This window comes from Oncorhynchus nerka, linkage group LG12, assembly GCF_034236695.1.
Source record: "Oncorhynchus nerka isolate Pitt River linkage group LG12, Oner_Uvic_2.0, whole genome shotgun sequence".
NCBI classification, from domain to species: domain Eukaryota; kingdom Metazoa; phylum Chordata; class Actinopteri; order Salmoniformes; family Salmonidae; genus Oncorhynchus; species Oncorhynchus nerka.
Genome location: NC_088407.1, coordinates 50,574,563 through 50,591,150, shown reverse-complemented (window position 1 = coordinate 50,591,150; position 16,588 = coordinate 50,574,563). Strand labels below are relative to the sequence as shown.

At 46.0% G+C, this 16,588-nt stretch overlaps 1 protein-coding gene and 1 long non-coding RNA gene across 4 annotated transcripts in view; both read left to right on the top strand.

Moving 5' to 3' along the window:
* The window catches only part of mboat2a (membrane bound O-acyltransferase domain containing 2a), a 103,293-nt gene extending 101,584 nt beyond the window's left edge, over positions 1-1,709 (top strand). Inside the window, exon 13 of the mRNA XM_029675072.2 lies at positions 226-1,709. Coding sequence (XP_029530932.2) covers positions 226-412 — 187 coding nt within the window. The 3' untranslated portion in view covers positions 413-1,709. The remainder of the gene's footprint in view (positions 1-225) is intronic.
* Positions 1,710-7,042: 5,333 nt separating this feature from the next.
* On the top strand, positions 7,043-16,316 carry LOC115138333 (uncharacterized). Of its 3 annotated transcripts, XR_010465373.1 has the most exons (5): positions 7,411-8,425; positions 8,893-9,081; positions 9,378-9,530; positions 9,748-9,872; positions 15,791-16,316. It is a non-coding gene; the product is annotated as an uncharacterized LOC115138333 (long non-coding RNA). The 3 variants fall into 3 exon arrangements; XR_010465374.1 differs by lacking the exon at positions 7,411-8,425 and adding an exon at positions 7,043-7,361 and having other exon boundaries at positions 8,893-9,530; XR_010465372.1 differs by having other exon boundaries at positions 7,398-8,425; positions 8,893-9,530.
* The last annotated feature ends 272 nt before the right edge of the window (positions 16,317-16,588 follow it).

Below are 16,588 nucleotides of genomic sequence, written 5' to 3'. Positions count from 1 at the left end.
TTTTCTATCCCGTTAGGATGAGCTAGAATAACTTGTTGGGACCCGTAATGAGTCCATATAATTTGTATTCACAATGACATTTTGCAAACTCTTCTGGAATCTTTACGCCACATAGAAAACTGTCCTCGGCATGCTCTTTCCCGGGGCTTAGGCCTGGATTTGTGTTTCTGAACAGATGACATTGGATTGATTTGATTACTTTACTGATTGATTTTCTCTCACCAGGTCATGGTACTACTGCATACACATAGCATGCCTGCTGCTGGTGTTAGCCCTTCCAGTGAAGCCATGGCACCTCCGCGCCAAGGAGGAGCAACCGCAGCAGAACAGCCTACAGGGGGGGTTGACCGGAGACCACAACAGCCACTCCATCACAGACAACAACTGCAACCAGAAACACAAAGCCACATGAGACCCGGGAGGAAGCCCCTCCACCACTTAGAGCTCAAACAACCGGCACAGAGAGAACCAAACTCTGTGCGAACACTGAGACAAAGTGCAGCGATTCTTTGAGACCACAAAGAACCAAAAAATTGACAGGAACACCGGAATAACAGACAATAACAAACTCAGTTTAACAACAACCCATCGAACCTTCCAGTAGCGAGGAACGACAGCAAACCATGCTTTGGAGAAATTAGAAGTAAAGAGAAGAATGGATACAGACATATCCGAGGGCCACTAAACGGCTAGGATCTAACGAGTGATGCTAATGGTGCAATGCTAAATGACAGAATGCAAAGCTGACTGAAGTTTCCTTACCTCTGTGTATTGCTAACAAGTTAGCGGCTAGGCTTGGTGCAGATTCTGCAGGGTGAGAAAGGTTGTGTGGAGGGGGAGAGCTTGTGGCATTGGGAACGGAAGGAGTTGCAGTTGGATCTCGAGTGTAGAGGGCGCTATACAGGCTAGTCAGACATGGGTATCGAGAGGATTTTTGTCAGGGTAGGAAAACGATGTAACCTCTACTAGAAAAGAGAGAAATATGAAAGAAATAACTTTTTTGTCAGATGCCAACTTCAAGCAGGCCTTAGGATCCTCTAAACATTGTTTGATTACTGTCACCTTTCTTTTTGTAGCTGCTGCTTTTTTTGGAATGATACTCGTTCTTTACAGAAGGTTCATTCACGGTAATTGATTTGAAGGGCTTTTTTGACAGGGGGTTAATTCTGTGTAGCTTCCTTGTTTTCCTACTGTGTCTGATTACAAACTGTAGGTTTCCTCTCGGTTCATATGTCTTGCCTACTTCTGGAACATCAGTTACAAGTTCAGTTCTGTTTAACTGGTTTGAAATCCTCATGTAGGCTTCTAGTTTTACTATGAACTCAAGTGGAAATCTCCATCTAGATTCGTTTTTTGAATCCATAGCCTCCATGAAATTGAACATAACTGTGTTGTTTGTGACCTCATCACTCGTGGACAGAAGCAAGATTTTAGTTCTGGGTTAAACCATGATTATTTGGATATACTGTAGGATGTAACGTTTACTATCACTATACAAATGGAGCTGATTTTAGTTGAATATGAATGACCTTTAGTAACACAGGTTGGGAAAATATGTAATTGACATTTAGGAAGCCTACTGTATGTAACATTTGTACGTGTGACATAATTGGAAAACAAAACATAATTCTTACGCTCCAATCGTGAACCCTAACTTGTATGCTCGCTTGTCTTGTGACCCTCTTTAATAAACAAAACGACTATTTCAAGCCAGATCCCAGACATGAGCCACAACCCAAGAGGTTCCCTCGTTCTAGTAATGTGGAAAACTACTGGTGTACAAGAGTTCTATCAGGTGGGGCCAACCAACTCTTCCATGAGGTGGGGGGTGTTAATTGTGGTGCAGAGGACACAGCCCATGAGCATAACCTACACGTCCTGATTAATGTTCCACAGTGCACTGTTTCTGGAGAGGTATGGCACATTCCATCTCATACAGTACAGGCTGGCATAGATGTGCCATAGCCACATCTTTTTGGACCACACACACCATTCATTAGCTGGTAAGAGTTGGATAAGTACTGTAGTACAACCAAGATGGGAGCCAATGAACCAGTTTAGGGGTTTATTTTGTGATGAGTAACAACCATGCAGCAGATTTGAGTTTCCAAATGTGATCTTTCCCTAACGTGCATACTGTACTCCTGCCATAAATGTGATCTTTCCCTAACGTGCATACTGTACTCCTGCCATAAATGTGATCTTTCCCTAACGTGCATACTGTACTCCTGCCTGTGATCTTTCCCATAAACTCCTGCCATAAATGTAATCTTTCCCTAACGTGCATACTGTACTCCTGCCATAAATGTAATCTTTCCCTAACGTGCATACTGTACTCCTGCCATAAATGTGATCTTTCCCTAACGTGCATACTTACTCCCCATAAATGTGATCTTTCCGTAACGTGCATACTGTACTCCTGCCATAAATGTAATCTTTCCCTAACGTGCATACTGTACTCCTGCCATAAATGTAATCTTTCCCTAACGTGCATACTGTACTCCTGCCATAAATGTAATCTTTCCCTAACGTGCATACTGTACTCCTGCCATAAATGTAATCTTTCCCTAACGTGCATACTGTACTCCTGCCATAAATGTGATCTTTCCCTAACGTGCATACTGTACTCCTGCCATAAATGTGATCTTTCCCTAACGTGCATACTGTACTCCTGCCATAAATAAATGCATACTGTATCTTTCCCTAACGTGCATACTGTACTCCTGCCATAAATGTGATCTTTCCCTAACGTGCATACTGTACTCCTGCCATAAATGTGATCTTTCCCCCATAACGTGCATACGTGCATACTGTACTCCTGCCATAAATGTGATCTTTCCCTAACGTGCATACTGTACTCCTGCCATAAATGTGATCTTTCCCTAACGTGCATACTGTACTCCTGCCATAAATAAATGTACTGTATCTTTCCCTAACGTGCATAAATGTACTGCATACTCCTGCCATAAATGTAATCTTTCCCTAACGTGCATACTGTACTCCTGCCATAAATGTGATCTTTCCCTAACGTGCATACTGTACTCCTGCCATAAATGTGATCTTTCCCTAACGTGCATACTGTACTCCTGCCATAAATGTAATCTTTCCCTAACGTGCATACTGTACTCCTGCCATAAATGTAATCTTTCCCTAACGTGCATACTGTACTCCTGCCATAAATGTGATCTTTCCCTAACGTGCATACTGTACTCCTGCCATAAATGTAATCTTTCCCTAACGTGCATACTGTACTCCTGCCATAAATGTAATCTTTCCCTAACGTGCATACTGTACTCCTGCCATAAATGTGATCTTTCCCTAACGTGCATACTGTACTCCTGCCATAAATGTGATCTTTCCCTAACGTGCATACTGTACTCCTGCCATAAATGTAATCTTTCCCTAACGTGCATACTGTACTCCTGCCATAAATGTGATCTTTCCCTAACGTGCATACTGTACTCCTGCCATAAATGTGATCTTTCCCTAACGTGCATACTGTACTCCTGCCATAAATGTAATCTTTCCCTAACGTGCATACTGTACTCCTGCCATAAAAATCTTTCCCTAACGTGCATACTGTACTCCTGCCATAAATGTGATCTTTCCCTAACGTGCATACTGTACTCCTGCCATAAATGTGATCTTTCCCTAACGTGCATACTGTACTCCTGCCATAAATGTAATCTTTCCCTAACGTGCATACTGTACTCCTGCCATAAATGTGATCTTTCCCTAACGTGCATACTGTACTCCTGCCATAAATGTGATCTTTCCCTAACGTGCATACTGTACTCCTGCCATAAATGTGATCTTTCCCTAACGTGCATACTGTACTCCTGCCATAAATGTGATCTTTAATCTTTCCATAAATGTGATCTTTAACGTGCATACTGTACTCCTGCCATAAATGTGATCTTTCCCTAACGTGCATACTGTACTCCTGCCATAAATGTGATCTTTCCCTAACGTGCATACTGTACTCCTGCCATAAATGTGATCTTTCCCTAACGTGCATCTTTCCTGCCATAAATGTGATCTTTCCCTAACGTGCATACTGTACTCCTGCCATAAATGTGATCTTTCCCTAACGTGCATACTGTACTCCTGCCATAAATGTGATCTTTCCCTAACGTGCATACTGTACTCCTGCCATAAATGTGATCTTTCCCTAACGTGCATCTTTCCCTGCCATAAATGTAATCTTTCCCTAACGTGCATACTGTACTCCTGCCATAAATGTGATCTTTCCCTAACGTGCATACTGTACTCCTGCCATAAATGTAATCTTTCCCTAACGTGCATACTGTACTCCTGCCATAAATGTGATCTTTCCCTAACGTGCATACTGTACTCCTGCCATAAATGTAATCTTTCCCTAACGTGCATACTGTACTCCTGCCATAAATGTAATCTTTCCCTAACGTGCATACTGTACTCCTGCCATAAATGTGTGTGTGTGTGTGTGTGTGTGTGATTTTTAAATGTTCATGTGGTCTATAAGTGTATTTGTAGTCGAGGTATAAATGCCCGATGGGGAAAGGTGTGCCATCTTTACCAGCAAGTTGATGGCCACCCAAAACTAGCCCGTGAAACCAGATGTACCACTACGCTCACCATAGCTTGTGTAGTATTCCGTCTGGTTTAACTAAGCTACCCCAAACTAGCAGATCAATGCTAACTGCTCCATATGTCCAAAGTGCCGTGTGTGTGTGTGTGTGTGTGTGTGAAAGCATAATGGTTATTTTTGTGTCAAGTAAGAAGAAACTTATGGAAAGATTTGTATAATGGTACTTAAAACTGATTTATGTCAAAGGGAAATTATTTTTTAAATACTAATACAGAGATTTTAAACCAGAGTTCTCCCTCGCCTTCTTTTGCACCTTTGGTTGGAATGTGAAGTACTACACTGCTCAAAAAAATAAAGGGAACACTAAAATAACACATCCTAGATCTGAATGAATGAAATATTCTTATTAAATACTTTTTTCTTTATATAGTTGAATGTGCTGACAATTTTTTTTTTTACTTATCAAACCTTGGCGGTCTGGATTTGGAAAATTCAACTAAAGTGGAAAAAGTGGAAAACCACATTACAGGCTGATCCAACTTTAATGTAATGTCCTTAAAACAAGCCCAGATGAGGCTCAGTGGTGTGTGGCCTCCACGTGCCTGTATGACCTCCCTACAACGCCTGGGCATGCTCCTGATGAGGTGGCAGATGGTCTCCTCAGGGATCTCCTCCCAGACCTGGACTAAAGCATCCGCCAACTCCTGGGCAGTCTGTGGTGCAACGTGGCGTTGGTGGATGGAGCGAGACATGATGTCCCAGATGTGCTCAATTGGATTCAGGTCTGGGGAATGGGTGGGCCAGTCCATAGCATCAATGCCTTCCTCTTGCAGGAACTGCTGACACACTCCAGCCACATGAGGTCTAGCATTGCACCAGCATATGGTCTCACAAGGGGTCTGAGGATCTCATCTCAGTACCTAATGGCAGTCAGGCTACATGGAGGGTTGTGCAGCCCCCCAAAGAAATGCCACCCCACACCATGACTGACCCACGGCCAAACCGGTCATGCTGGAGGATGTTGCAGGCAGCAGAACGTTCTCCACGGCGTCTGTCACATGTGCTCAGTGTGAACCTGCTTTCATCTGTGAAGAGCACAGGGCGCCAGTGGCGAATTTGCCAATCTTGGTGTTCTCTGGCAAATGCCAAACGTCCTGCACGGTGTTGGGCTGTAAGCACAACCCCCACCTGTGAACGTCGGGCCCTCATACCACCCTCATGGCGTCTGTTTCTGACCGTTTGAGCAGACACATGCACATAGGAACTGAGAAGTGGTCTGTGGTTGCCACCTGCAGAACCACTCCTTTATTGGGGGTGTCTTGCTAATTGCCTATAATTTCCACCTGTTGTCTATTCCATTTGCACAACAGCATGTGAAATGTATTGTCAATCAGTGTTGCTTTCACAGAAGTGTGATTGACTTGGAGTTACATTGTGTTGTTTAAGTGTTCCCTTTATTATTTTGAGCAGTGTATATGGGGAAGAAGCCAAGAAAGGCATGGGGAGTGAGGATAGAAATATATCATCCATGTGGGATTATTGGAAGGGGTTTGTTTTAGGGTGCATCCTAATAGTCTAACATGGATTACTTTCCTTGTCTCCTTCCTTTCATCCTCACTAGTTTGGAACTATAGGACCTGTGAAAGCACTATGGTAGATGCCCTAGCTACCATGGCTGCCAGCCAAGCTTCCACTAATCGAGCTCTTTCAAATTGGTATAGATGGGAGGAAAGGAGATGAAGCCACTTTGGACTATTGAGATGCACGCTAAATACTGTGTGTCAGACTCTGGCCCTGTAGCTCACTGGAAAGGGCGCTTGGCAAAACGAGCTAGTTTAACGAGCGTAAAGTCACTGGCCTGGACCTAATCATAAGCGGAGTGGAAATGAAAAGGCTTGCTTTGTTTCAAATCTGGGTCTATGAGATCCCTCTCATTTCCTAACCCAAAACAAGGATCCTCTACTGTGTGCGTGTGAGAGGTTCTGTGTAGCTGTCGCTCAAACCATCTCTTCGTTAAACTTGGAAGCATTTCTTTTAGTCATGTCTATGGTAAAATGCAGACTTGGGGAAAAACATGTAAGACAACACATCCCTCCATCTACTATCAATGCCCCACATGACTGCTAATAATCCTAATGTATCCCTTGTCAGTCAACGTGGCTCTGAATGCTATATCAGTTCTGGATCATATTTGGAATGCTTTCACCAGTCCTCTCCCAGGTATTAGCTATCATTACTCAGTAGGTTGTATAATGTGAATTATACTTATTCCAAAAAAATCCAGACACTGAGATATGTTGACAACTGAATAGTATTTGCATTTTACTTACAAATTTAAATTTCCAGTTTGAGCTATAATTCTTCAAATGTATTGGTAAAATGGATCTTTCGAATTACTGACCTAGTTTTAAACCAGGTGATTACATTTCTAGGTCACTTTCAGTGGTTCATAGTAAGGCTATAAAACCTAGCTGTGGATACAATCCACGATGAAAGATGATATTGCACTGTTAATGTAGGCATATCAATAACCCAGATTACATGACAGGCCAGTGTTGAACAACACATGTCTAGCCTCGAACAATGATAGATCTATTTAAAAACTGCCAGGAACGGTGCAGCTGTTTAAAACTTTTTTCGCAACATTTTCTCCACGTTACGCCCTCGCAACACTAAGTACAAGCGTGTTGTGGTTTCATAGCAGCGAAGAAACTAAACGTTGGAAAATTAAAAAAGGAAACGGGGTAACCCAGTTCGAACGAGAGGACGTGGTGTTTGTTTATCGTAAAAGGTAAAATGCAAACTGGGTTTTTGTGATTTAGAAATCGTGTTACCTAGCTAGCCTCTGTATTTGGTGTTTTTGTCGTGACCAACAACAGTGGCATCGGGATTCGCCTTCAAAATAAGTCACCCATTAACTTGCAAACGGATTTTTTTTTAAACTAATTGGAATTATGCCACAATTGTTCTAAACAAGGTTGTAATGTTATACACATTCAGCCTACTCGGGAACACAAAATGAAAAGTTTACACATGTTCGCGTTGTAGCTCTTACTGTACTACTTAAACTATGGACAATCACCTCACTATTCAACCTATTGTACTTGTTGAACATTCATATTAGGCAAAACGCATATTACCCCCATTTCATGGACTCAAGATCAGTGGGTATCAGCTTACTTTCAATTTCATGGACCCAATATCCGTAGGTAAGGTAGTGGACCGTTCAGCCCGTTCTCTTATTGAGGTGGAGTTTCAGGTTTGATTGCTGGTCGCGGGATTTGGTAGCAACAACATTGAGTCTCTGTCAGTCGATTCTTGTAAAAGTGTCAATTCTGAAAACGCTTTACCTGTACAACTGCGGTTTTTCCGCGGGGTGCTGAAATTATTTTTTTTGTTAAAAGGATACAACCTCCCAAGTTGTTCTCGTTTGTGCTGCACAAATCCGCACGCATGTGCCAATTGAATCTCAGTTTACGTAGTACGACCGACACACGAGGAAGAAGTCAGTGGTTTTATTTGATAAGTTTAAAGTATGAATTTTCAGGACCGCAGTTGTAAAGGGCAAACCGGTAAGGTAAGCGTTTTCAGAATTGACTGAAGGTGACTGTTGTTGCTAGCAAATCCCGCGACGGTTATCCAAACTCAACTATAAAAGAAAGTAGAGGAGTTGAGCGTTACTCGCCTATAGGCAAGGCTGTACATTTCAAGATGAATGTTAAATACACACAATAGGCTGAACAGTTAGGTGATTTCCAACAGCTGAAGTCCCGCAATAAGAGAGACGATAATATGTGTAACCTGTGGGTGACGCTGAGTAGGCCGGACCCAAGATCATGGATCCAAGATCCTGAGGTAAGGCTGTACAATGCATATAAGGCCTATGTCCCCAATGCAATTATGAAGTCGAATACATCCACCGTGTGATTTCAACTCACTATACTTTATCTGTGTCAAATTAACGGTATTTTGTTGAATTTATACAACATTTCAAACTTGTTTAGCATTAACTAGTCCAATTGGCATGATTCCATTATTTGCATCAATTTGCATCAGTTTCAATGGGGGACTTCTATTTTGAACGCTAACCGCCGATTCCACTATTGCCTATGCCATCCATATATTTATATGTACACATTCTTATTCATTCTTTTACACTTGTGTGTATAAGGTAGTTGTTGTGAAATTGTTAGATATTACTGCATGGTCGGAACTAGAATCACAAGCTAGAAGCATTTCGCTACACTCGCATTAACATCTGCTAACCATGTGTATGTGACCAATACGATTTGATCCTCACACTGATCTTGTTCACGACACAGGGGTCAGTATTTGGCACTTCTTCCGCGCTTGTAAAGGTGCCAGCATGCTTCCCAGTCGAAACAGTTCGTGCATATATTATGTTTGTGGACTTCGTTGAGGGTTCTGGAGACAAGCCGAAGTTCGGAGCCGAAGTTTACTGATCATTTTCCATCAATGGATGTTTTTTTATTTATCCTTTATTTTACCAGGTAAGTTGACTGAGAACAAGTTCTCATTTACAGCAACGACCTGGGGAATAGTTACAGGGGATGAATGAGCCAATTGTAAATTGGGGATTATTAGGTGACCATGATGGCTTGAGGGCCAGATTGGGAATTTAGCCAGGATACCGGGGTTAACACCCCTACGATAAGTGCCATGGGATCTTTAATGACCTCAGAGAGTCAGGACACCTGTTTAAAGTCCCATCCGAAAGATGGCACCCTACACAGGGCAGTGTCCCCAATCACTGCCCTGGGGGATTGGGATATTCTTTATTTTTTAGACCAGAGGAAATAGTGCCTCCTACAGGCCATCCAACACCACTTCCAGCAGCATCTGGTCTCCCATCCAGGGACTGACCAGGACCAACCCTGCTTCAGAAGCAAGTCACCACCAAGCAAGTGGCAATATGAAGACTAAGGAGCTCTCCGAACAGGTCAGGGACAAAGTTGTGGAGAAGTACAGATCAGGGTTGGGTTATAAAAAAATATCCAAAACTTTGAACATCCCACAGAGCACATTAGGGCCTAATTAATTTATTGCAATTGACTGTATGAACTGTAACTCAGTAAAAATATTTTAAATTGTTGCGTTTTATATTTGTGTTCCGTATATGTGGAATATTTTTGGACCATTGGCTTCCCTGAAAACAGGTACTGACAGGAGGCATGACGAGGACGCTGATCCAGTGGACCTGGTGCCAGTAAGGATGGTCGTCACGGAGGCGATAAGACCGTCCAGGATAGAGAAATCCTTCGACTTCACTGCCTTTTCAATGGTAAGGTCCCTTGCACCATAGAGGGACACTTGACCTCCACCACTGCTGTGGTGGCCACCAGACCATCCGGTGAGGCACCCAGGATACCAGACCCCGTGACCCAAAGCCCTGACTCCTGCATCTCCATCCCTGTAGCCATTTTGAATGCCTTGATGTCCTCCTCTTTGTTATCTGTGCTCCACTTTACAGACAACACCCCATCCAATGACTGTGATCTGAGGACCCTTTTTTTTTAGCAGCGAGGGAGTAACGTGCTTGGCCCTAACTGCTGCGCCAAATGTCTGGCCGTCCACCTCCCTGTTGGTGTTGGTGCACTGTCCCAACCGTTGTCTGCCGTATAGCATCCTGCTGCTCCACCGACATCGCCTTATAATGAGCCAGTTGGTGTTGGTGTCCCAACCGTTGTCTGCCGTATAGCATCCTGCTGCTCCACCTCCCTCGCCTTATAATGAGCCAGTTGGTGTTGGTGTCCCAACCGTTGTCTGCCGTATAGCATCCTGCTGCTCCACCTCCCTCTCCTTATAATGAGCCAGTTGGTGTTGGTGTCCCAACCGTTGTCTGCCGTATAGCATCCTGCTGCTCCACCTCCCTCTCCTTATAATGAGCCAGTTGGTGTTGGTGCACTGTCCCAACCGTTGTCTGCCGTATAGCATCCTGCTGCTCCACCTCCCTCTCCTTATAATGAGCCAGTTGGTGTTGGTGCACTGTCCCAACCGTTGTCTGCCGTATAGCATCCTGCTGCTCCACCTCCCTCGCCTTATAATGAGCCAGTTGGTGTTGGTGTCCCAACCGTTGTCTGCCGTATAGCATCCTGCTGCTCCACCTCCCTCTCCTTATAATGAGCCAGTTGGTGTTGGTGTCCCAACCGTTGTCTGCCGTATAGCATCCTGCTGCTCCACCTCCCTCTCCTTATAATGAGCCAGTTGGTGTTGGTGCACTGTCCCAACCGTTGTCTGCCGTATAGCATCCTGCTGCTCCACCTCCCTCTCCTTATAATGAGCCAGTTGGTGTTGGTGCACTGTCCCAACCGTTGTCTGCCGTATAGCATCCTGCTGCTCCACCTCCCTCTCCTTATAATGAGCCAGTTGGTGCACTGTCCCAACCGTTGTCTGCCGTATAGCATCCTGCTGCTCCACCTCCCTCTCCTTATAATGAGCCAGTTGGTGTTGGTGTCCCAACCGTTGTCTGCCGTATAGCATCCTGCTGCTCCACCTCCCTCTCCTTATAATGAGCCAGTTGGTGTTGGTGTCCCAACCGTTGTCTGCCGTATAGCATCCTGCTGCTCCACCTCCCTCTCCTTATAATGAGCCAATTGGTGTTGGTGCACTGTCCCAACCGTTGTCTGCCGTATAGCATCCTGCTGCTCCACCTCCCTCTCCTTATAATGAGCCAGTTGGTGTTGGTGCACTGTCCCAACCGTTGTCTGCCGTATAGCATCCTGCTGCTCCACCTCCCTCTCCTTATAATGAGCCAGTTGGTGCACTGTCCCAACCGTTGTCTGCCGTATAGCATCCTGCTGCTCCACCTCCCTCTCCTTATAATGAGCCAGTTGGTGTTGGTGCACTGTCCCAACCGTTGTCTGCCGTATAGCATCCTGCTGCTCCACCTCCCTCTCCTTATAATGAGCCAGTTGGTGTTGGTGTCCCAACCGTTGTCTGCCGTATAGCATCCTGCTGCTCCACCTCCCTCTCCTTATAATGAGCCAGTTGGTGTTGGTGTCCCAACCGTTGTCTGCCGTATAGCATCCTGCTGCTCCACCTCCCTCTCCTTATAATGAGCCAGTTGGTGTTGGTGCACTGTCCCAACCGTTGTCTGCCGTATAGCATCCTGCTGCTCCACCTCCCTCTCCTTATAATGAGCCAGTTGGTGTTGGTGTCCCAACCGTTGTCTGCCGTATAGCATCCTGCTGCTCCACCTCCCTCTCCTTATAATGAGCCAGTTGGTGTTGGTGCACTGTCCCAACCGTTGTCTGCCGTATAGCATCCTGCTGCTCCACCTCCCTCTCCTTATAATGAGCCAGTTGGTGTTGGTGCACTGTCCCAACCGTTGTCTGCCGTATAGCATCCTGCTGCTCCACCTCCCTCTCCTTATAATGAGCCAGTTGGTGTTGGTGCACTGTCCCAACCGTTGTCTGCCGTATAGCATCCTGCTGCTCCACCTCCCTCTCCTTATAATGAGCCAGTTGGTGCACTGTCCCAACCATTGTCTGCCGTATAGCATCCTGCTGCTCCACCTCCCTCTCCTTATAATGAGCCAGTTGGTGTTGGTGTCCCAACCGTTGTCTGCCGTATAGCATCCTGCTGCTCCACCTCCCTCTCCTTATAATGAGCCAGTTGGTGTTGGTGCACTGTCCCAACCGTTGTCTGCCGTATAGCATCCTGCTGCTCCACCTCCCTCTCCTTATAATGAGCCAGTTGGTGTTGGTGTCCCAACCGTTGTCTGCCGTATAGCATCCTGCTGCTCCACCTCCCTCTCCTTATAATGAGCCAGTTGGTGTTGGTGCACTGTCCCAACCGTTGTCTGCCGTATAGCATCCTGCTGCTCCACCTCCCTCTCCTTATAATGAGCCAGTTTGTGTTGGTGTCCCAACCGTTGTCTGCCGTATAGCATCCTGCTGCTCCACCTCCCTCTCCTTATAATGAGCCAGTTGGTGTTGGTGTCCCAACCGTTGTCTGCCGTATAGCATCCTGCTGCTCCACCTCCCTCTCCTTATAATGAGCCAGTTGGTGTTGGTGCACTGTCCCAACCGTTGTCTGCCGTATAGCATCCTGCTGCTCCACCTCCCTCTCCTTATAATGAGCCAGTTGGTGTTGGTGTCCCAACCGTTGTCTGCCGTATAGCATCCTGCTGCTCCACCTCCCTCTCCTTATAATGAGCCAGTTGGTGTTGGTGTCCCAACCGTTGTCTGCCGTATAGCATCCTGCTGCTCCACCTCCCTCTCCTTATAATGAGCCAGTTGGTGTTGGTGTCCCAACCGTTGTCTGCCGTATAGCATCCTGCTGCTCCACCTCCCTCTCCTTATAATGAGCCAGTTGGTGTTGGTGTCCCAACCGTTGTCTGCCGTATAGCATCCTGCTGCTCCACCTCCCTCTCCTTATAATGAGCCAGTTGGTGTTGGTGTCCCAACCGTTGTCTGCCGTATAGCATCCTGCTGCTCCACCTCCCTCGCCTTATGATGAGCCAGTTGGTGTTGGTGCACTGTCCCAACCGTTGTCTGCCGTATAGCATCCTGCTGCTCCACCTCCCTCTCCTTATAATGAGCCAGTTGGTGTTGGTGTCCCAACCGTTGTCTGCCGTATAGCATCCTGCTGCTCCACCTCCCTCTCCTTATAATGAGCCAGTTGGTGTTGGTGTGTCCCAACCGTTGTCTGCCGTATAGCATCCTGCTGCTCCACCTCCCTCTCCTTATAATGAGCCAGTTGGTGTTGGTGCACTGTCCCAACCGTTGTCTGCCGTATAGCATCCTGCTGCTCCACCTCCCTCTCCTTATAATGAGCCAGTTGGTGTTGGTGTCCCAACCGTTGTCTGCCGTATAGCATCCTGCTGCTCCACCTCCCTCTCCTTATAATGAGCCAGTTGGTGTTGGTGCACTGTCCCAACCGTTGTCTGCCGTATAGCATCCTGCTGCTCCACCTCCCTCTCCTTATAATGAGCCAGTTGGTGTTGGTGTCCCAACCGTTGTCTGCCGTATAGCATCCTGCTGCTCCACCTCCCTCTCCTTATAATGAGCCAGTTGGTGTTGGTGTGTCCCAACCGTTGTCTGCCGTATAGCATCCTGCTGCTCCACCTCCCTCTCCTTATAATGAGCCAGTTGGTGTTGGTGTCCCAACCGTTGTCTGCCGTATAGCATCCTGCTGCTCCACCTCCCTCTCCTTATAATGAGCCAGTTGGTGTTGGTGTCCCAACCGTTGTCTGCCGTATAGCATCCTGCTGCTCCACCTCCCTCTCCTTATAATGAGCCAGTTGGTGTTGGTGCACTGTCCCAACCGTTGTCTGCCGTATAGCATCCTGCTGCTCCACCTCCCTCTCCTTATAATGAGCCAGTTGGTGCACTGGTGTCCCAACCGTTGTCTGCCGTATAGCATCCTGCTGCTCCACCTCCCTCTCCTTATAATGAGCCAGTTGGTGTTGGTGTCCCAACCGTTGTCTGCCGTATAGCATCCTGCTGCTCCACCTCCCTCTCCTTATAATGAGCCAGTTGGTGTTGGTGTCCCAACCGTTGTCTGCCGTATAGCATCCTGCTGCTCCACCTCCCTCTCCTTATAATGAGCCAGTTGGTGTTGGTGTCCCAACCGTTGTCTGCCGTATAGCATCCTGCTGCTCCACCTCCCTCTCCTTATAATGAGCCAGTTGGTGTTGGTGTCCCAACCGTTGTCTGCCGTATAGCATCCTGCTGCTCCACCTCCCTCTCCTTATAATGAGCCAGTTGGTGTTGGTGTCCCAACCGTTGTCTGCCGTATAGCATCCTGCTGCTCCACCTCCCTCTCCTTATAATGAGCCAGTTGGTGTTGGTGTCCCAACCGTTGTCTGCCGTATAGCATCCTGCGGCTCCACGTCCCTCTCCTTATAATGAGCCAGTTGGTGTTGGTGTCCCAACCGTTGTCTGCCGTATAGCATCCTGCTGCTCCACCTCCCTCTCCTTATAATGAGCCAGTTGGTGCACTGTCCCAACCGTTGTCTGCCGTATAGCATCCTGCTGCTCCACCTCCCTCGCCTTATGATGAGCCAGTTGGTGTTGGTGCACTGTCCCAACCGTTGTCTGCCGTATAGCATCCTGCTGCTCCACCTCCCTCTCCTTATAATGAGCCAGTTGGTGTTGGTGCACTGTCCCAACCGTTGTCTGCCGTATAGCATCCTGCTGCTCCACCTCCCTCTCCTTATAATGAGCCAGTTGGTGTTGGTGCACTGTCCCAACCGTTGTCTGCCGTATAGCATCCTGCTGCTCCACCTCCCTCTCCTTATAATGAGCCAGTTGGTGTTGGTGCACTGTCCCAACCGTTGTCTGCCGTATAGCATCCTGCTGCTCCACCTCCCTCGCCTTGTGATGAGCCAGTTGGTGTTGGTGTCCCAACCGTTGTCTGCCGTATAGCATCCTGCTGCTCCACCGACATCGCCATGCATTTGCTCCAGGTTCCTTTAAAAAAAAAAAGAAGAAGTTTGGTACAGACATGCCATTCCACTGAACCTGCCCCAGAGATGGTTCCCTAGCCACTGAAGATCCTCCTCTGTGGGCTCTAGGGACAGAGACTTGGTCGTCTTCGGCCGGGTAAAGATCCTCCACGGACTGCATCTGGTTGGGCACAAGTGGCTTCCTCCACTCACATTACACATCCATACAGCCGATATTGTGAACCGCAAAAATAGCCAATGCAGTTGCATGGCTGCACTTAGGAGCTCCACGGGACCATTTGCATGTGGTAGAGAGAATCCCCTGGTCACCTATAGAGACCTGCCAAGAGGAAAGTGCTATATGCATGACTTTGAACACCTTGAAATGCATTTGTTGTAAGAAATGTGCTATATTTATTGAACAAATTTTTTTTTTTAAATCATACAATTTCAACGTTTCTGAGTTACAGTTCAAATATAAGGAAATCATTGCTGGGAATGACTGGGAAGGGGCACAGCCTTGGGTGGGCCTGGGAGGGCATAGGCCCAGCCAATCAGAATGAGTTTTTCCCCACAAAAGGACATTATTACAGACAGAAATACTCCCCAGTATCACCAGCTGCAGAAAAGTCAGCAAATTCACATGCAATAAGTAAATGTTAATCTACTGACTGGTTTACGCTACAGAGTGGACAGTGTTGTCCCCAGTGACACCAGTTTGATTATTTGAAGCTTAATGTTTGAGATTTCATCCCAGCATTTAGAATGTGAGGTTCTGAGGCTTATAATGTTCATGTTCATGGTTTCAGACGATCCCACAGATGAAGAAGCTGGAAGTGGAGGTCCTGGGCTGTCCTGGTTACACATGGTCTGTGGATGTACTGCCAAAATATCTTACAAAGTTGGAGGCGGCTTATGGTTTTATTGTCCCCAGCACAAGGTGCACCTGTGTAATGATCTTGCAGTTTAAATCAGCTTGATATGCTACACCTGTCAGGTGGATGGATTATATTGGCAAAGGAGAAATGCTCACCAACAGGGATGTAGACAAATTTGTACACATTTTGTGCATATGGAACATTTTATTATTTCAGCTCATGAAACATGGGACTAACACTTTACATGTTGCCTTTTATATTTTTATTCAGTGTAAAGTTATTTGATTGATTGACATTACAGCTGTAAAATATTTAACAAGTGCAGTTGTTCCATAAACGTTCAATTGATAACTTGGGATTGTATCACTTGACATATCTATCATACAGTGTGAAGGATCCTATAAATCAAGACTGAATGCATGTGCCACTCTGAATAAATAAATACTGTGACTTTGAAGATTTGTCTCTGGTTATGCAACAACCATACAGGCTGGATGTTTAAAAGTCAAATCATTCTGAATGTCAATAGATTATTAGATGAGTTCTCATCAATGACAACATTCTAGAATTGCGTTATCACTCATTTCCTGGGGAAATCTGGTTAATGATTATATAATTGATTGTGTTTCCTTGTGGAATGTTGACAGCTGTATAGCAAACATTGTATGGCTACGATTCTCAAACTTAAATCTCTACAGGATCGGTGTCCCGACCTCGGGACAGTTGAGC